We start from the raw sequence: 26,588 nt of genomic DNA, 5'->3' as shown, positions 1-26,588 counted from the left end.
CCTTAATAGTCTTAACATAGTCATAGATTTAAAATTGTGACACAAATACCGGGAGTAAAAAGTTTTTACTTCTAACCCCCATTGACACGAATTCTGGTTAGGGCCGTAATTGTTTAAACATGGCTATGATTGTTTGCAAAAAAAATACATATTTATTTACAAAACAATATTTTTTATTAATTTCACTTTAAAATATAATTGTGAATCTAATTAATTCTATATCTAAGTTTATTATACACATACAGATGTAATTTTACTTTAAACATTATATGTAGAATACTTTAGTTTCATTGTTGATCAATGGTTGTGCTATTTCAATTGCCAACGCTGTAAATAAAACATTAAACTGTTAAAATGTTGCCATCTTAACATTACAATTAAACATAGTTGGCAACAATTTACTACATATTATGCCTGGCAATACCTTCATAACATGCCAGAATATTCGAGTCTCGTTTGTATGCGGTACTTTTTTGGCAGACCGTATAATTTCTGTGCAAAAATGAATTTCTTGCCGACATAAAAACAAAAATAATTAAAAGAAAACAACATATTTAATAGTAAAATAATATAGAACAAACGAGTTTTGTGTACGTAAAATATTAAAGTGAAAAGAAAGAAAATGTTCGGCACACTAAACAATTACTTGAGCAGTGTACATCGTGCCTGGACAAATGGCGATGGTGATATTTTGGGGTGCTATATTTCCCTCAAAGACAAACATATTATGAATCGCAATCTCTATGTACAGAATCCGGAAAATGCTGTTGGACGTTTACTGGAATCGCCCATTGATGAGATTGTGTGTGCACACATAAAAGTTCTGTATTACCTGTCGTTGGAACGTAAGTATGTTTTGGGAATTGGTTGCGCAGCAAATTGTTTCAATATTGTGAGCTTTTGTTTTAGCCAGAGATTTTATGCAAGCGTATAAATATCAATCGCACTGCATACAGTCGGTGGTGAAAATGTTGCAGCAACTGAAAGAGGAAAACTGGTGTCTACCCGTAATGTATACAACCTGTTTGGATTTACGAATATTGGCCCAGCATTGTGAAGAGCTGGGCAATAGTTCAAAACCAGGAGAGATTTTAGAAAAGGCTGCTGATTGTTTAATGAGCTGTTTTCGAGTTTGTGCGGCTGATAACAGGTGAGAGAATGGATTGTGATTAGAAAAATAAGGCAAAGAAATCAAATGTATTGTATAAATTAAAGCAAATTTGCTTAATAACTTATTCAAACTGGTACTTTGTAGTATTTTGTGATCTTCCTTACTCTTAATTTAATTAATAATAATTATATATCTTTTTTAGATCCTCGGACAACGAAACCAAACGTTTGGGCATGCTGAATCTGGTCAATCAACTCTTTAAAGTTTATTTTCGCATCAATAAACTGCATCTTTGCAAACCCTTAATACGTGCCATCGATTCGAGTGCATTTAAAGACTTGTTTCCACTGCCAGAACGCATTACATACAAGTATTTTGTGGGCCGCAAGGCAATGTTCGATTCAGATTACAAAAGTGCCGATGAGTTTCTTTCGTTTGCCTTAAAGCATTGTCCAACGAATTTTCCGCGCAACAAACGACTCATACTGATTTACTTGGTGCCCGTTAAAATGTTACTTGGCTTTTTGCCTAAAAAACACATTTTGGAACGTTATGATGTTTTACAATTTCACGAATTGGCTGAGGCTCTCAAAGAGGGCAATGTACGAAAATTCGATGATGTTATACAACGACACGAAATCTTTTTCATTAAATGTGGCATTTATTTGTTGGTGGAAAAACTCAAGTTCATTGTCTATCGCAATCTATTTAAAAAAGTCTACTTAATTAAGCAAACGCATCAATTGGATTTGAATGCTTTTCGTTCGGCGCTGCAGTTTGTGGGCGAGACTGATATGACTATCGATGAGACTCATTGTATAGTGGCGAATTTAATATATGAGGGCAAAATTAAGGGTTACATATCACACAGTCATAATAAATTGGTGGTGTCCAAGCAGAATCCTTTCCCTGCTATCAATACGGTCTCATGAGAAATGCTTAATGATAATTTGTAAAAAAAAATAAATATCAGAAATTTGTTTAATATTAAATTATTTTAAGATAACATGAAGAAGATATTAAGAATAAATAATTACAATACAAAAAGTATTTGATTGATATCAAATAAAGTAAAAGAGTGACAATTTATTAACACTCGAAGTTTTTAAAAATTTTATTTTTGTTTTTATTGATTTTAATAAAGTTGTAATAATAATCTTAATGTAAGTATGATACATTTAGCTGTAATAGGAAATCTAATTCAAAAAGTTGTAAGCAAGACATTTTTCCAGGGGGAAATGCCTAATTCGATATTAAAAATGTTCGAATTATGTATAAATCTTCTAAACATTGTAATAAGATAACTTTCGTAATACGAAAGAAACAACTTTTTCTTAAATTTGTCTTATTCATTCCATTTAATTATTTTATTCATGTTTTTATTTAACATTTTCCAGATATTCAAGAATTCTATGAACTAACCTTACTGGATGATTCAAAAACCATACAGCAAAAAACAGTTGAAACATTACAAATTGCTAGTAAATGGGAACAAGATGGTCATACAGTTAAAATTGCTGATGTAAGTAGAACTTTTATTATTGTGATTACTTTTATGTAAATGTAATAATGTAGACTTTTATTACTGCAGTAAGTCAATACTGTTTTACTAATACAACTAATAAGCTTTTTAAATCAGGTCAATTATTAAGATTTTTACCACACAAACATATTGCCTACCGAAACAAATATCTTTTGGGAGAAATGGAGGGATCCTTTAAAAAAAGCTTTCAATACAGTTTTGTCTGCTTTGGGAACCCTTTGACAATCAGCCCAATTATGAAAAAAAATCCCCGGGAGTTTTTTCCCTTTTCGTTTTTTAACATAGAATTTGAATAGGAAAATGAGAGAAGGGAAAAAACTCCCGGGGAATTTTTTTTCATAATTGGGCTGAATGTTTTCCACTATTTCCAAATTTTATTCAATAGTAACACTTTTTATTTTGGAACGACTAGAGATATAATGAAATTTTACACAATCAGACCTGAGGTGGTTTTGAGTTAATTTGTAGTTGGAAAGTGGGCTAGCGGGCGGCACCCAATTTTTTAAAAAAAAATTCCAAAATTTTTGTTGTAATCCAAATGTCAAGAAATTTTAGAAAATATTTGAAAATGTGGGTTATCTCTTTTAGTTCAAGAGATATTTATGTTGACAAATTATTTGTTTAAATTTTTTACCGACTTTGTTTTTGTGGGCTTTATATAGTGGGCGGCACCCAATTTTTTTTAAAAAAATTCCAAAAATTCTATTCTAATCCGAATGTCAAGAAATTTTAGAAAATATTTAAAAATGTGGGTTATCTCTTTTAGTTCAAGAGATATTTATGTTGACAAATTATTTGTTTACATTTTTTACCGACTTTGTTTTTGTAGGCTTTATATAGGAGTATGATCATCAATTATGGACCGATCGTCATGAAATTAGGTCGCGTGATTTAATTGTGTTGATTTGTAGTAGATATCAAAATTTTTAGAGTTTTATGCTCGTTAAAGTTAGTTTCGAAAATAGGCCTTATATGGGAGCTATGGTCAATTATGAATTGATAAATTTGATTTGTTTTATATTTTTATTTGGGGAGACAATAAAAAAGTCCTATTTCGGGAGGACATTTGTATGGGGGCTAGGTGGAATAATTGACCGATTTTAACCAATTTTAATAGGCACAAGTTTTACAATGACAGCAACGCAGATGGGCGGACTGGCAATCTTAAATCGACTTAAACATTCATTGGTTTTAAGCGATCATTTGAATTAGTATTGCACATCAATGAAAATCCTAGTCTAATCACTGTACTTTAATTGGTTTTAAGCAATTTTTTTAATTGCTGGGTTAGGAAAATTAAATTTTTTTTTATTTAAATGTTAAGACTGTAGTCTTTAGGTTTTCAATAATACCAAATACTTGTACATAGTTCTTATATCTACTCTTCAGGACACTCACAAATTGTTAACGTTTGTATACTACTACTTCATTGTATTCATTGAATGTAATAAAAAAACTGAATCACATCCATGCATTCTTGTGGGAGTTTTGATGCATTTTATCTGCAAGGGTTTGACGTATCTATGTTCGCACTTTATGGAGCTCTTATTTGAGTTTGGATCTAGTTTTTTTCTGTCTTTAATTTAAATTTAACTGCAAACATTTTCCTATCGGGACATTATCAGTCTTAAAATTTGGATCATAAAATTTCCAAGATTAAAAATCAAAATCGATCACTGAAGTCAACATTTTTCAAAAAGTCCATTCAGAAATGTTCAATGTTTAAAAAATCCAGTTTATACTAAAAATAAATGTCAAATAGTGACAGCTATATTCTGGGCTTTCTTCTTAACCTAAAATTTTCCCATCCTTTACATAATCACCCCTATCGCGAATCAATATTTCACATGAAATATTTTCCCTTTTCCTTTTTTCGATCATCAACTTTGTTCACGTGAAAAAATTCCCCTTGTTGTGAAATTTTTAGATGGAATTTTGTAAACAATAAACAGCTGTTACGAACAAAATCAACTATTGTGAATGTAAAGTTCATCGTGATATTCCCGATAGCAATTTTCCCTTCGAGGGAAATGAATATTTCATGGGAACAAAATTTCACATGTTATTGCCGATAGGGGTGAATAACTGATTTTTTTCTAACGTAACTTCTAGGTTTTTGACCATAGAGAAAGAAATACACATAGAGCTGAAACTAGAAACAACTTAAACAAAAAAATTACTCAGAATAATAACACATACGAGTGTTGTTTTTGTTTTCCCATAGTTTTTTTTTACAAATACTTAGGTTTTTTATAATTGAGTTAGGTCTTTGACAGTAGAGTTTACGATCTATGTGTATTTATCTATGTTTTTGACAACATTCTCTTTTCTTTACACACCTTATCGGAAACATTTTAGGACAGATAGATCCGAAGTTAACTTTTTGATTTAGAAACATTACATAAATTTTGGATTTTAAGTCGAAAAACCCGGAATTAAAAAATATTTAAAATTTTTAATTAAATTTTTTCCTAGATGAATTTTTACAGGAATTATTTTAACATAAAAAAAGAATTAAATTTGATCTCAATATCAACATTTTGTATGAAAATATTAAATGGAAACTGGGAGCATTATTTGATGTTTTATGGGAGCTCTGTCTAATTATGAGTTATGCTTGTTTTACTATTTAGTGAAAAATATAAATAGTATAAAAATTTGTTATTGTAGCACCTGTAAATGTGCGTAAACATATTTATTGTTTTCATTCTAAATTTTGAAAATATTTCGAAAACATTTTAACAATATTTTTTTTACTATTCCAACTCAAATGTAGCATAATCATTTGCATTCATTCTTTTCACATGTTTATAATTTTTTAAGGTTGAGTTATTTTTGTTTGTGAATATAATTGAAATATCTTTTTTGCATGCACTCCACACATGTGTAATTAAAGACAGCTAAAGATTTACTTTCCGTTTCGATTTATTGTTTTTGCAAATTTAAATTTTCTTTATAAATATACTATTCAAAGCTGTCATCTTTCACACAGACACTAAATTTATTTACACCCCCAAAAAAGAAAACGATTGAATGGAATGTATTTGTAAGATGAAAGACCAATTTCATATAAATTTTCAAGAAAATAGTTTGTGAAACATTTAAAAACACATTATTTTTATTGATTTATTTGCATTGATCAACAATTTTTACTATAAAATAAACATAAACTTTTTATATTTTCATTAATTACATACATATATCATTATTTAGATGATTTTAAACAGCTATTTGTTTGATACACTTGCTCATTCATGGTGGTGATGATGCTAACTACTGATAGCTCAGTAAGTAAGTGCTGCTACTATATTCATTCAATTCATTCATATATATGTATATAAGATTGTATACCTCAAGCATACGTGCCGCTGTTAACTAAAATGTGTTGGTTTTTTCTGGTTTATAGGAAGATAGCTTTCCATTTTATCATTATAAAAAGAGCAGACCATATGGAATACCTACATCCATCCATACATACATAATCACAATTATGTAGATATATGTATACATATTTGTATGTATGTTTGTATACGTACTAGGTGTTTTGTATGAAAATACAACAGAACGATGTTTTTTTCAGTCATCATTCATTCATTCTTTAATACATACTTTCGCATACATATGAAGACTAAAAGTGTTTTAATTAGTACATGGAAAGTGGGTGAAATTGCCAGGGCGCCTTACTTAATAGGGGCTACTGACGCAAACTAATAAAGGAAGTGCAATACAAATTTTTGACGATGGCTAACGTATAAATATATTGAGCTATAGGTTTTTCAAGACTTATTTTGTACAAGGTTGTATTTTGGCCTTTAGTTATTTCAAAATATTAGCAAAAGATGAACTAACTCTTGAAGAATATTTGTAATTTTTTCAATAATTTTGCTATTTGCAAAAATTCTACGGCTCTCAATCAATCTGCTGTAAATTTGTCAATTTTTGGCATTGCATCAAATGAATATACATACATACATTAACAAACAAAAAAGAAACATCAACAATTATTTTTTTAAAAATAATTTTGGAGCATTCAATTGTCAGGACTAGACGATTTGGGTGTTTTTCAACACTTTTCAAATTCCATGCATTTCTAAAGTGACAAAATTTTCGAATGTTTTTAAATTAAAACGAATTTAGTTATTTAGTTTTTGAACTTTTTTGAAATTTTTTCAATTCCAATTTGAAATTCTCAACTTTATTTGCAATTCTCTCAATTTCAAATTGTATAAATGAACATAGAGAATACACATAGAGCGGAAACTAGAAAAAAAATTGGCTCCGTCGCGATTTGCTTTCTTAATTTTCATTGGTAGTTCAAACATTGATATCTATGTATACCCTATGTATTTATATTATTTTTGTTGTCTTTCAGTGGTAAATGCTGTAGATTTTTTCTTCTTTTTCTGGACTCCCATCGATTCTAAATGTTTTATAATTGCATTTTGATCACAATTATATTTCTTACCCAATTGGCGATACGATTTGCATTACAACCTGCTGTTTCAGATTTTAGTTTAGACCGAACTTTAGAGTCTTGCAAACTACATTTCGCACCTGATCCACATTTTCTTTCGATCGATTTGTTATTCTTAAACAAGTTTATTGTCCTGTAGATAATCATTTTTTGAAACCCATATCTTTAAAATGCCTAAAAATTTCACTTTTTGTTTTATTAGTATTATCTTCACAAAATTTAAAAATTAATTTGTGACTGTTCAGCTCGTTTACTGACATTTCCAATACCAATTATTAACTTATCAGAACAATCTTAGATTTTTTTAAGTACAGTTAAATTTGCCATATTTTTTTGTAATTGTCATGTGTCTTATTTTAACAGTAGTGTTATACTTGTTCGTATTTTATTCACCATAGGTTACTGGTGATACGTTATAATTTTGAATTAGATTTATGTTTTCACGTAGTTTGTTTTTGAAGTGCTTATGACAAAGAATATAAATCATATATTTTAATGATTTATATTCTTTGCTTACGCCCTGTTTCTATATCCCATGCGAGTACTTTGTGTAAAAATTTAAAATGTGTTTTGCTATTGCAACAAAAACATTTATGTATGGGATATAGAAATTTATAAAATTCTAAGGCCCTAATTTTGTAAATCACATCACAAAGTGATATTTATATGGAAAGCAAAAACAAAATTTAAAAAATTTGAAAAATTTGTTTTTGTTTTATATACAAATTTTTAACAGAACAAACGCACCAAAATTCAAGCGTTGATTATTTGCCTTTCATAATTTGAAAATTTTGTATATAAAACAAAAACAAATTTATAAAATTTTTGAAATTTTGTTTTTGCTTTCCATATAAATATGACTTTGGTGACGTGATTTACAAAATTAGGGCCTAAATAAAATTTCAATTTTAATTTCTAATATTCATTTCTCAGATTACACAGATATGAATCAGCTGGTTCAAGTAATATGTCAATAGAAAACAAACAAATGAAAATGTCAAAATTATAGTGGTTTGGAAAGAGGGGCCACTATATATCACACTCGTGTCTATTAAATATTATATTGTTTTCTCTCGCTCTGCAAACCACAACTACTGAAAAGTGGTTGTAGAACGAAAAAATAACCATACGGTTCGATATTACTTTTTTGAGATCTGTCATTTGTTTTCTATCTGTAATAATCTGTGATTCATTAAAAATTATTTTTAAAATTTCTGTGATTTTCATACAAATTTTAAAATAAAATTTCATTTCGTATTTCTAAATCAGTAGTAATCTTTTGTATAATTTGTAGTTTATACCACAAATTATACAGATATAAATCAGCTTTTTTCAGTAATATGTCAAAAGAAAACATACAAACTTGACAACTGTCATTTGATTCATATCTGTAATAATCTATGGTTAATATTTTATGTTGAGTTAACACCAGTTCCGTAATTTTATTTGGATTATTTTCAATTTTATGCTACAATTAAAATTTTTGTATTTTTACTTTTGTAAAATACATATTTGACAATTTACAGCACTATTAAAATACTTTTGCAATACTCTTATTCTGATTTTTTTTTTTTGGAAACATTTTTGGACATTCTAAGACATACCCTCCCACCCTCTTCATCCGTCCGTCTCTGTGTCTTTTCATACTCGTACTAAGTCTATTCAGACATTTATTTTCTCCTGTATTTTTCACATAAACAGAAACAGCACACAAAGTATATTTTCTGTGTTTTTTTTTTTTTTTTAGATGGAGGGAATAGAATTGAACAATTTCCATTTAGTTTAAAATTTGTTGTGTTTCGCATGTGTCTGATATTCGTTCGTTGTGCATTAATTTTGAACAAAACAATACGGCAGTTTGTTTTTATTTTAAACTAAATGGAAAGAAAAATTCGTTTTTTTACGTTATTTTAGTTTTTCAATTTTTTTACGGTTTATAAAAGTGTAAAAAGAATTTTCTATATATTCACTCTCATTGTTGTGAAAGAAACTGCTAAAATGATGATGATAGAGATGAGTTTGAGACAATAATGATGATCGTCATCATCATAATGATTACGATAATGATGACCAACTGACAATTAAATACAAAATATTTAGAAATATTCACAAATATATTTGGAATATTGTTTTTCGCGTAGTGTTTTTGTTGTTTAGTGAGTGTTGTGTGTGTGTTTTTTTTTAGTATTTTGGGTTTCAGTTGAAAATGTTCATTACTCAGATAGCAGCCGTTTGCTTAATTTTTTGTTTTGAATACATAATTTAAAAATTTTAAATTTTCTTAATGTTTACACCATTAAAAACGCCCAGTATTCACTATTTTTGTTGAACGAAAAATAAAAAAAAATAAATAAATACAAATGAGAAATGTTTAATTAACAAGAAAAATATGATGTATATTTTCCATTTTAACACATGACTAAATTATATATTGTACAAATATGCCAACATTTTACGATTATTAAAAACAAAATTATAAAACATTAATTAAAATCTTAAAGAAAAGTAATTAAAAAAAACATATGAAGTAAAAAAAATTATAAATAAAAAAGAGAAGAAACAAATAAGTTTTTTAAAAAGCGTTAAAAATTTTGACAAACAATTGCAATTAATTGGAATTCCATTTAAAATTAAAAAGAAAAATAAAACATTGACCAACAATTATGATTGATTGGATTTCCATAGTCCGTCATTCGCGTCGCCGCATTACGGGTTTAAGTGCTCGTTCACCGGTTCGTTTACCACGTCGTCCTAAAAAGCATAAAATTTCATCATTACCACCTCCAGACATTACTCCCATCAATGCATCTTCAGTGGAAGATTGTAGGATTAACGATTCACCCACCGTTAGTCATAAGAGCAGTAATCAGAATAGACGTGAATATAGAACTCAATGTCAAATGCATGCTCCCTGTTGTAATTCGCCATATTGTGTAAATGTAAGTAATGAAATCGCATATTTCCGTTTTCAAACATATTTTTCAAAGAAGATCTCGATCTAATATAGAACTTTGATATAGAAGAATTTGTAGCTGTTGTAATGCTTTGAATAAATTGTCTCTCGCTCTGCAAACCACAACCATTGAAAAATTGTTGTAGAACGTCAAAATAACCATACGGTTCGTCGATATTACTTTTTGACAACTGTCATTTATTGCATATCTGTACTAATCTGTGCTTGAATTAAGGAATTAATTCTCAAAGAAATTAATTTGTAGAACTAAGGAATTAATTAGTAATGAATTCTTTAATGGAATGATTAAGAGATAAAATTTAAATTGGTTTTGAAAATTGAATGGAAAATGAAATGTTCTGATTGAAATATTAATGATTGATTGACGTGTTGCACTAGCGCCAAATAGAATATTAGTTTGGAGCTTAATTAATATCTTATACATTTGGTGATTGAGATAAGTGATTTTCTAGCGAATACATTTCATTCTCTCAGCAACTTTTTGTTTGTTAGAATATACCAGATATTCAGGAATGTGATGAAAAACGAGTTAGATGAAAAAATGAATTCAAAACGACAAAAGGTGTGATGTGTTTGTTTGAATCGTTTTGTCATATTAGTTTCAAATTCCAATTTGCTTCAAAAGGAATTTATCGAAATTAAATTTTCACATTAATTAAGGTAAACAAATGGAGAGTTGCATATTTTGTTGTTTTTTGCTATCAAAATTATACGGAATAAACCAAAAATTTAATATGAAATCAATTGAAATTCATCACATTTCATTTTTGAAATTGATTTCAGTTTGAAAACAATCGTTTTTCATCACATGTCTGATTATCTTTTCTAAATCATTAATTTTCAACTGTTATTTCGGTCAAAATGGTCACTGAAAGAAAGTACGTGAAAAAATAATTGAAACTGTTCAAGAAATTAGCAAACGATTTGAAGGTTCATCTCCACACTGCTTTAAAAGCCAGTAAAGCCAGACTTGAACATTGAAAGAAAACCTGGATCAGGAAGAAAAACAAGTCTAACAGATATTGGTAAGTCAAAACTATTCGAACAGCTCTTTCGAAAAACACCGAACACTACTATCAGAAAAGCAGCTTGTAAAGTTAAATGCTCCGATTCTTTTGTGCGCAGAGCCAAGCTAATGATGGGTCAAAGTCGTATAATGTTCAGAAAGTTTCAGATCGCAATGCGGTTAAGAACTAAGAAGAACGAATTGAGGTACAATTTTGTAAAAAAAAATACATCTGTTGTATGTTGGATGATGAAACTTATGACTTTTCACAACTTCCTGGTCAAGATTTTTATGTGGCTGATGGACGAGGTAATGTTCAAGAACAAGAACGGAAAAAAACAAATAAAATTCCCCAAAAAGTTTCTTGTGTGGCAAAGCATTTACAGTTGCGGCAAAAGAAGCCAATCAGTTGTGACATCAGACACGATAAACACAGAAATATATATTATGGAATGTCTACAAAAATAGCTTTTACATTTCTTAAACCAGCACAGAGTGCCTTCATATTTCTGGCCCGATTTGGCATCGTGCCACTATGGAAAATAGGCCCTTGAGTAGTACTCAAACAATAATGTAAATTTTGTACCACGGGAATCAAACCAACTGTCCCGAACTTCGGCCTGCTAGGTTTGGTTCCTTGGGCAGCCACTCTTTAAGCAGCTCACTTGGGTCCATTCAAATCTGATTCAATTGCGATACCCAAAGGGTAAACAGCAGAGTATTTACAATACTTCCGTTGTCTCCGAGTTAAAGCAACCAGATTCCCTGATGAAGGAGTAGATTCTTTTAAGATTCATCCTTGATTGCTCATCCAAGCTTAATAGTAATGGAAATCCGAGGATGCGTTCCCTCAGGTTTGTCAGAGCCGGGCCAAAAGGTAACGGAAGCAACTATAAAATCTTTAATGTGAGGATTTCCGGATTTAATGTTTAATGAATTTGTACAATATTTTTGAATTTCCCTGCTCTTAACTGTCAACAGGCATCTGTCAGTGGACTCCTGTCAAAATTTGAACAAGCTACGTCATTTAGTTTGTGTTTGACAGCCATTGACTTCTCTTAGACTGGATTATTTCTCTTACACACACACTTTTCTAAATATTTATATCCTGACACAAGTGGACATTAGTTTTTCTTATCATGTTACGCTGAACTGACATCAATTAATGTTTTAAACTATAATTTGGTGGGTTTATGTTTTGAACTTGTTCAATTTTAAGTAGAAATTTATAACCGATTAAGGTAGATTGTTGAATACGACTAATATGTCAATGAGTTTTTATGGTCTCTATAAGGGTTTCATCATTCTTGATTTTAATAACGCGGTTTAAGCGTTCCAGCTTCCTATATGAAGATATAGGTCGACTAGGGACATAATTAAATCGACGTGGAATAACCAGGGAATTTTTTGAGTCGTTATACTTCCTCAACTAACTTTAAATACCAAAAAAAAAAAAATTTAACATACATTTTTGAAACAAATAGTTTAGATAAACAAAGTTTTAGTTGTTACAAGATTATATTTCTTTAATAGGACTGAAAATAATTCAATATTACGCAATATAGTTTAACGTTTAAAACGTAACGTTGTACATTTGAATTTTAAAAATTAATAGTTGTAAACTAGCTTCCTGTTAAACAAAATATTTAAAAATGTTTGTATTATTTGTTTATTATCTTTGCCTTTTGCAAAATAAATATTTTCTTTACTTTTGCCAGGTGCTAAATGAAATAAATTTTGCTTTTTGTATTCATTCTCCTAACATTAAATATTTACAGAATCAACCTATAAAAGTAGCTGATGCTGACGGAAACCTTGTGAAAAAAGAACAGCAACAAACAGAAGCCGCTGCAACAACAACTACAGCAATAGATGTTCAGCAGCAGCAGCAGCAACAGAACAATGGTCGTCAAACATTGTCAGGAAATACAGATGTAAATATTGTAAGTCCATATGAAGTCTATATGTTTTTTTAGTTTTTTTTTGTATAAATTATGTTGTGTGCTAAATGCAAATGTGACTCCTAAAAGGAATATATATACCTGACAAGATGATAGAAAGTAAGTTTTTTTTTATGCCAAAACAATTTAATTATGCATTTTACTAAAATTTAAGAAACAACATTTAAGAGTCATGCCAAAAAATAATGCTGCTATTTTTTTATATTATTTTCCATTTTTTATGTACTTAATTATATTTTTTTAATTTACGTTTTTATTTAAATACCTAATGCTATTACGCCATTTTTATTTTGTAACTAATATTAAGATTTTTTTTCTATTTTTGAATTTTTAAGTTGTTAGAATTTTGTGAAGCATATTAAATAAATTATATACAATAGATGAAAATAACAAAATAAATGATGTTGTAAAACAACAGGTCACTAATTTACAGTTTGGTTACAATTTGAAAATGTTTATTTCACAATATTCGTGGATTTTTTGTCCATTTCTTAAAATCGAACATTTAATAACTTTTACTTTGACATTAAAGACAATTTTCATTTTTACAAATTTATTACATGAATGTAACAAATTTTGTCTGGCTGAGAAGTTTTCAATAATTTCAACTTTAACAATTCGATAATATTTTAGAACTCCATTATATTTTAGCAGATAGATAAGTGTTTAGTTAAAACATCTGAACAATTCGAGTTTCAATAACGTTCAAGCTTTAAAATCGTATGTAAACCGAACCCATTTTCGCGCCAATGTATACAGGACTGACACAGAATTATATTCCGATCGAAAGTGGAATTAATTCCGTATTTCGCTTCTTCAGCAAAAGAAACGAAATTTTCTCTCGGAATGAAACCACTTTTAGTTTTCAAAGTGGAATTGAAATTTAGTTGTAATTATTTGTTTTTCTAAAACTTTTAATCAATTTCTGTACCAAAAACTGCACTTTTGTTTTAATATAAAAAACGCTGTCAACTTAAAATCAGAAATATGTACAGAATTATTAAAGAACATAAAGCGAAATCGATTGGAATAAAAACTACGGAATTGAAACCATTCCAAACAAAAAGTGTGCCATGCCAGGCCTGATAAAATCGTGTGATTTGCAAAACAAGAATTTCTCAATTTTGAAAATCACACGTTTTTCAAAACTTTTGTTAAGCTACATCTATTTTAAACTGTTTTATTATTTTAATATGCATTTAAATACTTTGTATTATTATTATTTTATTTTTTATATTTTTTTCTATGCATTTTATTAATTTTATTTTTATTAAATATGCTTTAATTATTTAGCTTTAAAAGTTGTATTTTATCCAACTACTGCTTTATTTTGTATTTTTAATCGTTTTTGCATGGCAAAAATTTATTTTATTTTCTTTTATTAATAAAGTTGAATTAAAATCTTTTGATACTTTTTTAATTTGTTTTGTTTGATTTTGTATGCCAGAACGCGTTTTGAAAATTTAAAAGGTTTGTATATTAATTACTTTGCCTGGTATTTTATTTATTGTGTGCATATTATATATTTTTTTTAAATAAAGATTTTAAAAACTGCGAATTACTGATTTACAATTTAAATATTGCTACTTACAACTAGACCTCGTTAACTTTAAACTATCTGAGTTGAAAGATTACAAATCAGTTTGAATTAATTGTTGAACCGATTAACAGATTCCCTAGAGACAGAGTGTCTGGATTTATCTGGATCCAATGATGAACAGATAGATACACTGTCTGAATGGTTATGAATTATTCAATTCAGATGATGAAAATGCGTTTTTAGGCTGAGCTAATATGTAATATAAACAATTTTTTCCCCATTTTATTAAATTCTTTTTTTCTGCATCATTATTGAATATTTATTGCTTTTTGGAATTTCTAAATTTATAAAATGTTTATTAAACAAAATTGCCATACAAAATTTTATAAACCTTTCATAAAAAACATCGCTGAATGTTTGAAAAACATTATGGAAAAATAAAATGAAGAGGTTTATTTTGTAAATCACTTTACATTACTTTGAGTAATTGACTTTTGATGTTTATGACAACAAATCTTTATCACTATCAAAAGATTAAACTATCTGAAAGATTTTGAAAGAAAGATCTGAAAGATTTTATCACTGGGAATGTTTTGTAGTGCTCTATTTAAAAATTCTAGATGTTAAGACCAAAGGTTGAAAAGAATTACCTATTTCTAAGTTCAATTTTCAAAATCAAATTAAATGTATTCTCTTAACAATTCCGTAAAGCATTCAGCACGAATTAGTTCGTTTTCTTAATTCCCTAGTACTCCAAACATATTGACTACATTCTTCATAGAATTAATTCCTTTTTGAATAATTCACAATAGCTTGATAAAATTTATTGATTGTATTTTTCTTCAATTCATTTTGTTCGTTTGTTTGTTTCAATTCATTATGTAAATAATTAAAAACAAATTCAATGAAGAACAAATATTTTAATTCAATTTATATTTGATTTAAATTAACAAAAAATTAATCATTCAAAGGTTGAATGAATTAAATTCAGCCCAATTGTGAATAAAAATTCCCCGGGAGTTTTTCCGCTTTTCTCATTTTTTCTATTCAATGGGAAAAAAATCCCGGGGAATAAACTCCCGCGGAATTTTTTATTCATAATTGGGCTGATTATGAATTATTTCCATATTTTAAATAAAAGCCTTTGAATGAAGCTAATTAACTAGATTTTGGGAATGGATTTATGGAATGAACGGCAGATATTTTTAATTCCGAATAAAGATTTTAATGAATTAAGCTCAAATTGAATTAATTATTTTGAAGCCCGGGAGCAAATTCTCATAATTAAAATAAATTTCGATTGCTTATTAGAGAAAATTAAAAATCTAATTTTTTTGGATAAAAATGGATTCTTAATTAAAGTTTTAAGTAAATAGCATCATTGTGATTAGGCAACGCACACAGAAAAGGCTAGATTTACATTAACACCCGCATTCTAATGTTTTCGACAGTGACAAAATTATACAAAAACTGAAAATTTAACAACTTTTAAAACAGTTTTGTTTGCATTACGGGAATTAAATTCTCTTCTAAAGTCGTAGCGATAATTATAGTATTTGCGTTTTCCAGTTTAGTAAATATTTTAATTTTTTGTAATTAAAAAATTTTTGTTTGCATTACGGGATGTTTCCTTTAAATTCTCTTCTAAAGTCGTAGCGATAATTATAGTATTTGCGTTTTCCAGTTTAGTAAAAAAAAAATCGATAAAACTGTAAGAGTCAATTGTCACCGTCTAAAACCAAACTACGAAAAAGTTGGCATCGCTAAACAAAAGTGACAGCAGAATACGGTATACGATCGCACAATAGAGAGAGGAGTTTTTTTTGTAGAGCTCTCCATAATATAAATAAAAAGTAAATAAAATTAAATACAAATAAATAAAGTAAAATAAAACCATAACAAACTTAATCCAATACACTAATGAAAACAAAACAAGTGTTATAAACAAAGAAAACCGTATAAAAAAAGTAAAAAATACAAACACACGTATCGTGAAAAGTAAAAGAAGCAACAAAAAAATTCCTCTACAGCATTGCCATATGCGAAACGAGTATCGAAATGTTTGTCTTTGACTATATTATTGCTTAACCCCTGCAACATGTTGCTAGAGTAACAGTCTTTCATTCATTGCTCTAACTAAACGCTGTCATCATCATTAAATTTTCGCTAGAGTAAAAAGTAAATTGTCAACGCGTAAGAATATTTAAATTAAAAAAAAAGTGTCAAAAATATAGCGTAAATATTAGTAAATTTAATAAAACTAATCAAAATTGTGTGTAAAACAAACAAAATGAATAAAGTTTCAAAAGAATAAACGTATAAAAGGCTGAGCAAAGTGTTTGTGTTGTGAAGAAGAAAAAAAGGTTGCTTGGCGACGTTAACGACCGACATATTTTTTGTTGGTTTTTTCTTTAGGTTTTTGTGTAATGATGATTTGTAAAGGGAAAGTTCCAAGTTAACTTGTACTTTTAACTAATGTACAATAATAAAAAAGTACGCTTTTATTATGAGTTATAAATTTAATGGGTGTGTGTAATTATAACAACAAAAACCGAAAAAAAGATAAATTTATTGATAAAACAACATACTCATACACAACAAACGAAAGCAACAATAACAAAAAAAGAAATACAAATATTTATAATAAATCCCTTTTTAAGATCATTGGCAACAAGTGTACAAACAACATACATATTTAATACTCGTCGTACAATAAAAAATAAAAGCCGTGAAAAATTACTTACTAAAAGTGTTGCCTTAACAATGCTGTCAACATGTCGTTGCAACATTTGTGTTTATATACATAGTATTTGTTGTTAAGTGACTGTGTTTGTGTTTATGTATATTAAATAATGTTTGTGTAAATGAATGTGTCGTGTTTATTTTATGGAATTTGACATCTCCGTTTACGCTCTCTCACAATTGTTGTTTACCGGAACAGAGAAAACAAAAAAGTTAAAGAAAGAAGAAGATACAAAATAAAACACAATTAAAGAAAAAAACAACTAAAGTAGAGAATAAGTAAAAAAAAATTATAAAAAACTGCTTTAATAAATAATTATTATCGTTAAGATTTTTGTTATTATTACACCCATTTAATTTTCCGTGCTGTGCTACTGATGTTGCTCAATAATTGTTCAAGGCATACAAAATAGAATTTGTATCGTTTTTTTATTATTTATTTTACACTACTGCTACTAAAGCTGCCGCTGCTGGACATTGTTATTGAACGTAAAAGAAAACAGATCATCTGTCGCTGCAAAGTAAACATCTATTGAAAGTGATAAATACTTTAATAAATATTACAAAAATAATATACAGAAGTTAGTTAAAAAACCAAACAAAACTAAAAAAAATATAAAATAACCAGAGATGACCACACGTAAAAAGAAGGGCAAAGAGGGCGGCGGCGGTGGAGGCTTTATCAAAAAAGTCTCCTCCTTGTTTAACTTAGATACGGTAATTATTATTTAACATTTGTGTGGTTTTTAATGCAATTAAAACAAAATTAAATACTTTAAAATACTAATAATTAAAAATAGGTTAAATGAAACATTTGTTGCTTGACTCCTGATGAGCTAACGTCAACATCATTCACTTTCAAACAAGTAATTTGTTTGGTCATCAATGCGATAGTGGCTTTTTCAGGCTATTTTTATGTGACCAATTTATCGGCTGCTGTTGATGATAACATCATTTATTTATAAAGAAAGAAACACATTTTAGCAACACCACCATATAGCCATTATAGCCATCACCCACCAGCCAGCTAGTCAGCCAACAAAATCCCAATTGTTCGAAGTGGATAAGAAGGGGTATTCCGGGTGGAAATTTCGATCAGATATTTGTTCATGTTTTATTCTATTCATCTATTAAATGAAAATTTTGTGTTTTTCTTGAACGTTTGGGAGCGTTTGTTCTCATTCTTTGTGTATTTTTGCGTAGTTATAGAGTTGCCAATGTCTATGCGCAAAATGTGCAATAAGGGGATTTTTTTTTGTACAATTATATTAATACCTATATTAATTAAAATGTTCGAAACAGCCATGTTGAGAATAAACCTATTCACCCTTATGGAAGTTGTCGTAGACCTTTTACTACTTCGATACAGATCCTCTTGTAGTGCAAAGAATGTTTGAATTTAACAAGTTTTGTGTTTAAAATAAATTTTTTTATACCTACACAAATTTTGGAACAAACGTTAATTCAACCAAAGAACATAGAGAAAACACAAGTTTTTGATCTTGGGTCTTCCGATTTAAACAATATTCTTTTTAAATTTTGAAAAAAAAAATATTAAAAAATCATTCAAATACTGCATATTTCATAAAAGTACATCATGCATTTGCAATTTTTTAAATGTTTTTTTTTAATTTCTCCCTAAAACTAGCAATCTAAAGATTGTTATTGGAAGAGCATATAGCAACTAAAAAGTACATAGCTACAAAATATTAACATTCTGACTAGATCTACAATAATGTTCTATAGTTGAATCAAATGGTGCACTTTCGAACTTTCGATTTTTAAAAAGGTCGACTTTAGCTACTTACGAAAACTCGATTTTTTCTACTTAACTTTTCGACTTTTTCTGTCTTTTTCTACTGCTTATTCTATTTATCATAATCTACATACTATATTATTCTGATATGATTTTAAACGTAAATTTATGCAAAATGTTAATGTAAAAAAAGAACAAAATTTCCACTTGATACCTCTGCCTCTGCTTTGATCAATAATCCAATTGTCATACGAATTTTTGATAGGAACAAAAAATTGTGGTAGGAAGGTGATTTTAAAATTTTTTATATCGTTTGAAAGCATTTCAAATTCAAAGAATTCCAAATTATTAACACATTTGAATCTAATTTCAAAAATTGTCCTACTAATAGTAGATATTTTGGTACTATAGCCAAGATTTATAGCTTTAACTTAAGATATTTTATGTAACCCAATAAAAATCATTTAAAATCTCGGTTTTATTGGTAATTTCAAACGTTAAATGAAAGTCTGAAATCATGGGAATAAAATTATTATAAAAATATACTTTTATGGGTCGATTATGGATGGCAAACGACCTTCAGTAGCGTTGGCCGACCCATTAATATGACATATTTTAATTTTCGGGATAAAAACAAAAAAATTTAAATTTTGACTATATTGGGTTCAAAAATTTTAAGATTTATATCTGGTGTAAAAGGTAGTTTTAAACGCTATATGAGGCCATATACACACGCCTCAGATATGAGTATATTGTACCAGTGAATTTTTTGATTTTTTTAAGATCATGATCTTTTTTTTCATACCGAATCTATTATTCAACTCAATCTCCAACAAACCGAAACTTTTAAATTTGAATCCATGGATAGATTTTAGGATTTTCATTATCTTAAAAAAAATCAAATAATTTTTGGTGTTAACTCACTTTTGATGCTCACTGTATACTGACCAAGTAACAAATATACAATATACCCAATATTCGAACTTCAGCATAAAAAGATATACCTCTGGTAAAAATGGTAAAAAAAATATATTTAAAAAAAAAAAAATTTTAAAAGAATTTAACTTTTAAAAGATTTTTATCCGATTAAATAGAATTTCTTCAAAAGGACAAAAATAATTTGAAGAGCTCATTGCTTCATATCAAATTAGATTAAGATTAGAGGCCCCATTACTTTACGTTCACGAGTCAAAAATGTTTTGTTCACATGTTAATACTCAAACAGAACACTAAAAGACCAAATGTTACGGACGCTATGCCACAATTAATGGATCTAAGCCAAATATTTAACATTCACGTGTTTTGTTTTATCTTTTGTTTTTGTGCATATTTCATTCAAACAAAATCTTAACATTTAAGACAATAAAAACAGACACTTATCTAAGTACTTTTACAATTTAAAAGACTACATAATTAAAGTGTGAAAAGAAATAGTGAGCACAAGCGGAAAGACCCCAGCATCAATTCTACAGAACTACCAAATTAGAAAATTGTATAGTTTCAGCTGTTTACAACAATAACAGCAAATTGGTTATTATATTTTAAAAGGTGTATTAATCATTCCCCAGGAGAGTTAAATGATCTATTTAAAAAATATACAATATGATCGATAAATAAAAAGTTTTCGAATTCCAAATATGTAGTTCAAATCACTTTTTTTTTTATTTTGATACCCCACATAATATGCTCGTATGTTTCATTTCTTCCATTTGCTTCTGTAAAATCCTTAAGTGTTTTTCGCTTTTATTTTTAAATGTTAAAACAATAAAACATTTTCCTAACAAACTACAATTTTTTTTTCTTTTAAGTATAACTCTTTAAATAATGATTTCAAACAAATTCCACTTTAAATTTAAAATGCCTTGTTTTAAATATTAATGTTAGCTCTGTTTCCACTTAGCAACTCTATTTTGCTCTACTCATTGTAGGGAGGGAATTCCATTGTAGTATATTCATATATTTTTCTATATTAATATTTTTATATTTCATTTGGTTTTGTGTGTTTTGCTTCTTGCCTTTTTTCCACATTATGTTACGATCGTTGTATGTTATTTTTATCACATTATTGTAATGTGTGCGTATATATAACTCTTCTCAGTACATACATTCATATATGTATATATATTCTTACATTAATAGAAGCTGAAAAAAAACAATAAGAATTTCTTGACCTCATACTATTTTTGATCTTTTTAAGGTCTGTGCAACAATGTATTTAGTCATACTCTTTCGTACTCTTGCCCATTGTGTAGTTTATGCGATATTTTATTTTTTATTTATTTTTTGTTTATGCTGTTTGTTGTTGTAGTTATTGCTATATTTTCTTTTTATTATCAAGTGGGCGTTTAAATTATTGTTGTTTTATTCATTTATGTATTTAGTTTCTGTTTTTGCTTATCGCAAATTGAAAATTCACATCAATTAATGCATTGGCAAATAGGTGAAAATTGTTTTAGGATTTTAAGAAAATAAAATAACATACAATTACATTTTTTATACAATAAATGTAACCGATTTGTCAGGGATGTTTCAAAAGGTTGTATTTTAGTGCAGTTTGTATACAAAGCTCTTCTAGATTTGGGTGGGGTATTGCATTTGAAAATAATGAACCAAAAACCTTTTCGAATGAAATACAAAGATTGACAATACAATGCAAACAATATTCGTTTTTACTCTAGAACCTCTTATAAACGATCTATGAGTAGGTAATTTTACATTTTTCATATAAAAATGGATATTTGGTGAGAAAAAAGAGTGATCATAGGCTTTTTTCCTTTTCCTTCTAGGACCTCTTTTCATATAAAAATCGATATTTGGTGGGAAATATGAGTGATCACAAAATTATTGTCTTTTTTCCTCTAGGACCTCTCATTAACGACCTATGAGTGATTTTAGATTTGTCATATAAAAATCGATGTTTGGTGGGAAATAGTAGTGATAATAGGTTGTTGTCCTTTTTACTCTAGAACCTCTTATTAACGAGCTATGAGAAATAAGGGATTATTGTCCTTTTTCCTCTACGACCTCTTATTAAGGATGTATGAGAGATTTTAGATTTATCATATAAGAATCGATATTTGGTGGGAAATATGAGTGTTAACAGATTATTTTCTTTTTCATCTAGAACCTCTTATTAACGATCCATTAGTGATTTTAGATTTTTCATATTAAAATCCATATATAAGAGTGATCACATATTATTGTCCTTTAGCACTTCATTTTAACAATCTATGTGTGATTTTAGATTTTTCATATAAAAATCAATATTTGGTGGGAAATATGAATGATCACATATTATTGTCCTTTTTCTTCTAAGACCTCTTATTAACGATCTATGAGTGATTTTAGATTTTTCATATAAAAATCAATATTTGGTGGGAAATATGAGTTAATTACAGATTATTGTCTTTTTTCATCTAGGACCTCTTATTAACAATATAGGAGTGATTTTAGTTTTAACATACAAAAATCGATATTTGATGGAATATAAGAGTGATCACAGATTATTAGTTTTTTTTTAATCCATGTCCTCTTATTAACGATCTGTGGTTTTAGATTTTTCATAAATATAAAAATCGATATTTTCCTTTTTCATCTAGGTCCTCTTAATATCGATCTATCAGTGATTTTTTGGTGGGAAAAATGAGTCATCACAGTTTATTTACCTTTTTCCTCTAGGACCATCTATGAGTGATTTTAAATTTTTGATATAAAAATCTATATTTGGTGGGAAATATAAGTGATCAGAGATTATTGTCCTTTTTCTATAGAACCTCTTATTAATGATCTATGAGTAATTTTAAATTTTTCTAGCCCTTTAAATTACAAATGTTTCTGAGAATAGTTTGAATTAATAATTTTTTTTTCTGAGAATCACGTATTAAAAATTTGAAAGTTAAAAACTTATTCATATGATTCATCGAATTTGGCTATTATTTCTCATTATATTTTAAATTTTGGTAATTTGTTATAATTTTTGGCTTTATTTTTTAATATTTATAGGCTCATCGGGCATCTACGAACAAGGTAAGAATCATAAAGATTTTGCGATCTTAAGGCTTTTGTGTATATGTCCATGGTTTTCACGAAAACAAAATCGTATCTCATTTGTAATTTGTCCCTTAAACAAAACATCGATCGCAGCAATTACAATAATGAAATTTTTAAAAAATCTACTAATTATACATTTTATCCATCAATTACAGTTTCTGTGTAGCTTAATAAAAAATATATAAAAAAAACAATTTTTTTGTGTTTTCCCTTTAACATTTTCAATTGTTTTTAATGCGTTCTTTTTTTGTAATTTTTAAATTTTCCAGGTTAATGGTGACGATAGCTGGCAATATGAAGATATTACTTTGGAACGTGGCAATTCTGGTTTAGGTTTTTCCATAGCAGGCGGCACAGACAATCCTCATGTTGGTAATGATTCATCTATCTATATTACCAAATTAATAGCGGGTGGTGCTGCTGCAGCCGATGGTCGCTTAAGTGTTAACGATATTATTGTGTCGGTCAATGATGTCTCCGTGGTCGATGTACCTCATGCCTCGGCTGTCGATGCCTTAAAAAAAGCCGGCAATATTGTTAAGTTACATGTGAAAAGAAAACGCACTGGAGGTGGTGGTAGTGGCGCAGGCGCTGTAGATGGTATTAGCTCTAAGATGTCCGCGATACAGCCAGCCGATGCGGGACCCAAAGTAATCGAAATCGATTTAGTAAAGGGTGGCAAGGGATTAGGCTTTTCAATTGCCGGCGGTATTGGTAATCAACATATACCAGGCGATAATGGTATTTATGTTACCAAAATAATGGATGGTGGTGCTGCTGCTGTCGATGGCCGTTTATCAATTGGTGATAAACTTATAGCTGTAAAGGCTAATGGGGTGAGTAGTAGAAGATATTGTGAGCAAGTTCATAAATCATAATTTAAATTTATTTTATGCAAAAACGTACTTTGAAATGGACTTTTTTAAAAAGGATTTACTATAAATAAACGTCCTTAAAATGTAATTTTTTGTAAAAAATAACATTTAGTAAAAAAAGATTTAAAAATCAGAACTCGCTTGACATTAAAATAATTTAATTATTTGTATTTCTTGCAGGTCGATAAAAATTTAGAAAATGTTACACATGAGGAAGCCGTTGCCACTTTAAAATCCGTTGTCGATAAAGTAACATTGGTTGTGGGCAAATCGGGTCATGTAATTTCGACGTCGGGACATACTTTCAATCAAGTGAATTCGCATTCAACAGGTGCGATAAATACTATAGGACAAACTGTTGTTGATTTTGCTCGTTCATCTTCCACCACACCATACACAACTACCACCAACAACATCAACAACAACAACAATACAAACGCTATGCAACCACCAACAACAGCTACAATTACTAATAATAGCAATAATCAGCACCATGCATCTTCCCCAGCTGTAGCTGAAATAATTCCCACATCTACATCTAGATCCCAGTCACCTTTGCCTCGTAAGCTTTTTTTCCATTATTATTTCTTTTTATTTTTATGAGTTTTCCTTTATTTTTATTTTTACTTTAACTTTATTTCTTTTCTAAATAATTTTCGAATTTTCCTTAAGTTGAATTTGAAAAACCAAAAGAAAAAAAAAAAAAAGAAAACCAAACTTTAACCACCTTTGCTCAAGCAAGAAAAGAAAAGAAAAATCGAACCAAACCAAACCAATAACCAAACTTCATACCTTTTTTGAATCATTCCAATATATTAAAACATAATTTTGCTACACTTGTATGCTTGTGGATTTAGTGTATATCAAAACAAATCAGACATTTTTAGTTATTTTCGTAGTATTGTTTATTATAATTTCTCAAGAATTACTCTGCTCAGTTCTTAACAAAAAAGAAAGTTTCGTTACTTTTATTTTCTATTATATAAAAAAACACATAATTTGCATGTTTAAAGGACATTATGGAAAATGAAAGAAATTCCTTGTTTTCCATACAACAACAAAATTTGTTTGTGATTGTTTTGCACGTTTTAAGTTTTGTGGACTATGATTTAGTTCTTGGAATATATAATTTTCTTTAAATCTTAAATTAAAGAGTTTTTTACTGTGATGATTTGTGTGTTTTTGCATGTCTACTGGTGCTGCTGCTGCATACAAGAGTGGTGTGTTTTTTTCTTATTAAATTTTGATTATTTATTTATACTTTATTTAATTTTTCTTATATTACATTCCTATTTCTATGTTTTTAAAATTTGTTTACAAACAAATTCCAACAAAATCTCTATATATTAAAAGAAAAACAAACTATGTATTATTGTCCTACCACAACAACTGGCTTTAGAACCAAAAAAAAAAAACAAGAAAATAACCTCTAAAATACTACTACAACTATTAAAAAAAAATAATCAAACGAACCTTTGCTTTAATCACACTAATAAAAATAATTTTGTATTTTTCGTATTTCCTTTCCCAACCAATATTGTTTGGGCATTTTTTTCTATCTTATACGCTTTATTTTGATTTGGTGCAAACACAAAAAAAAACAAAATATCATATTATAGAACAACCAGCATCTAGGTATGCCTCATCAAATGTTTTGGCTGCCGTGCCGCCAGGCACTCCACGGGCTGTTAGCACTGAGGATATAACAAGGTAAGTTTAATAATTTATTTTAGATTTATTTTATAAAGTAAGATAAATAGAAATTATTCACAAAATTATAATGTTAGCTTAGAGTGTAAAGATATTGAGTACAAGAGTTAATGTAGTGTGATAGGATATGTAAAATACTTACACTGTTTGCATAAAAATCACCTAAAGTCTTCAATAGGGATATCGATGGCCTGGCCAGATTTCAGCAGCTCATAATAGATAGTACCCTTCAGGTCCCACCAAATACAGAGCATTGCCTTAGTGCCATGGGTATTTAGCATTGGTGTCGATTCGGCTGGATGGCTGGGCTTCACATGCAATATCTTACGCTTCGGGTTATCGTAATGGTTCCATTTTTCATCGCAAGTAATGATTAGGTGCTAAAATTATTATCTTTTACAGCGTTTAAGAAACATTTCAAGGTCTCTCAGCTTCAATTCGTATCGACCCCAATTTCCCTGCTTTTGGGAGAATCCTGCTACTCGCAAACATTTTGAAATTGCTGTTTGAGTAGCACCCAATGATTTTGCAAGCTCTTGTTGAGTTTGACATGGTTTCATGGAGTAATGCCGCATAAACCATCTCTCGCACGTTGAAATCGATAGAACACATTCACCATAAGCTTTGGCAAGCAATCTGTGTGCTTCAGCGGCCCTTTTTTTCAAATTAAACAAGTAAAGCTAAACTTCCCACATTTGACGCATTGTTGGCGCAAAATTCAACAAATACGAAGCAAAAAAAAACTTTGTTGTTTACACTATTCAATAACTAAGAGAGAATAAGTGAAAGATTTGTACCAATCAAAATGACACATAAGTTATTAAAGACAAAAACCGCGTTCATTTT

The 26,588-nt window shown here is 28.8% G+C and overlaps 2 protein-coding genes across 16 annotated transcripts in view; both read left to right on the top strand.

Annotated features, from left to right (window-relative positions):
* The window catches only part of dlg1 (discs large 1), an 89,974-nt gene that overhangs the window by 34,537 nt on the left and 28,849 nt on the right, over nt 1-26,588 (top strand). For 6 of the 15 annotated variants that reach the window (XM_065507561.1, XM_065507560.1, XM_065507557.1 and 3 more), the window contains exons 4-8: nt 2,509-2,633; nt 12,887-13,051; nt 23,427-23,993; nt 24,213-24,594; nt 25,652-25,742. In XM_065507561.1, coding sequence (XP_065363633.1) covers nt 2,509-2,633; nt 12,887-13,051; nt 23,427-23,993; nt 24,213-24,594; nt 25,652-25,742 — 1,330 coding nt within the window. Of the gene's footprint in view, nt 1-2,508; nt 2,634-9,615; nt 10,068-12,886; nt 13,052-16,460; nt 18,069-23,109; nt 23,134-23,426; nt 23,994-24,212; nt 24,595-25,651; nt 25,743-26,588 lie in introns of those variants that run through there. The other 9 variants (XM_065507569.1, XM_065507566.1, XM_065507562.1 and 6 more) reach the window with 8 other exon arrangements.
* On the top strand, nt 533-2,223 carry PCID2 (PCI domain-containing protein 2). The gene is made up of 3 exons (XM_065508876.1): nt 533-845; nt 910-1,150; nt 1,314-2,223. The coding sequence occupies exons 1-3, from the start codon at nt 623-625 to the stop codon at nt 2,041-2,043; spliced, it is 1,194 nt and encodes a 397-aa protein (XP_065364948.1). The 5' UTR covers nt 533-622; the 3' UTR covers nt 2,044-2,223.

The sequence above is a fragment of the Calliphora vicina genome, chromosome 4, assembly GCF_958450345.1.
Source record: "Calliphora vicina chromosome 4, idCalVici1.1, whole genome shotgun sequence".
In the NCBI taxonomy this organism is placed as follows: domain Eukaryota; kingdom Metazoa; phylum Arthropoda; class Insecta; order Diptera; family Calliphoridae; genus Calliphora; species Calliphora vicina.
The sequence above is the reverse complement of the archived record's forward strand: the minus strand, read 5'-3'. Positions and strand labels throughout refer to the sequence as shown.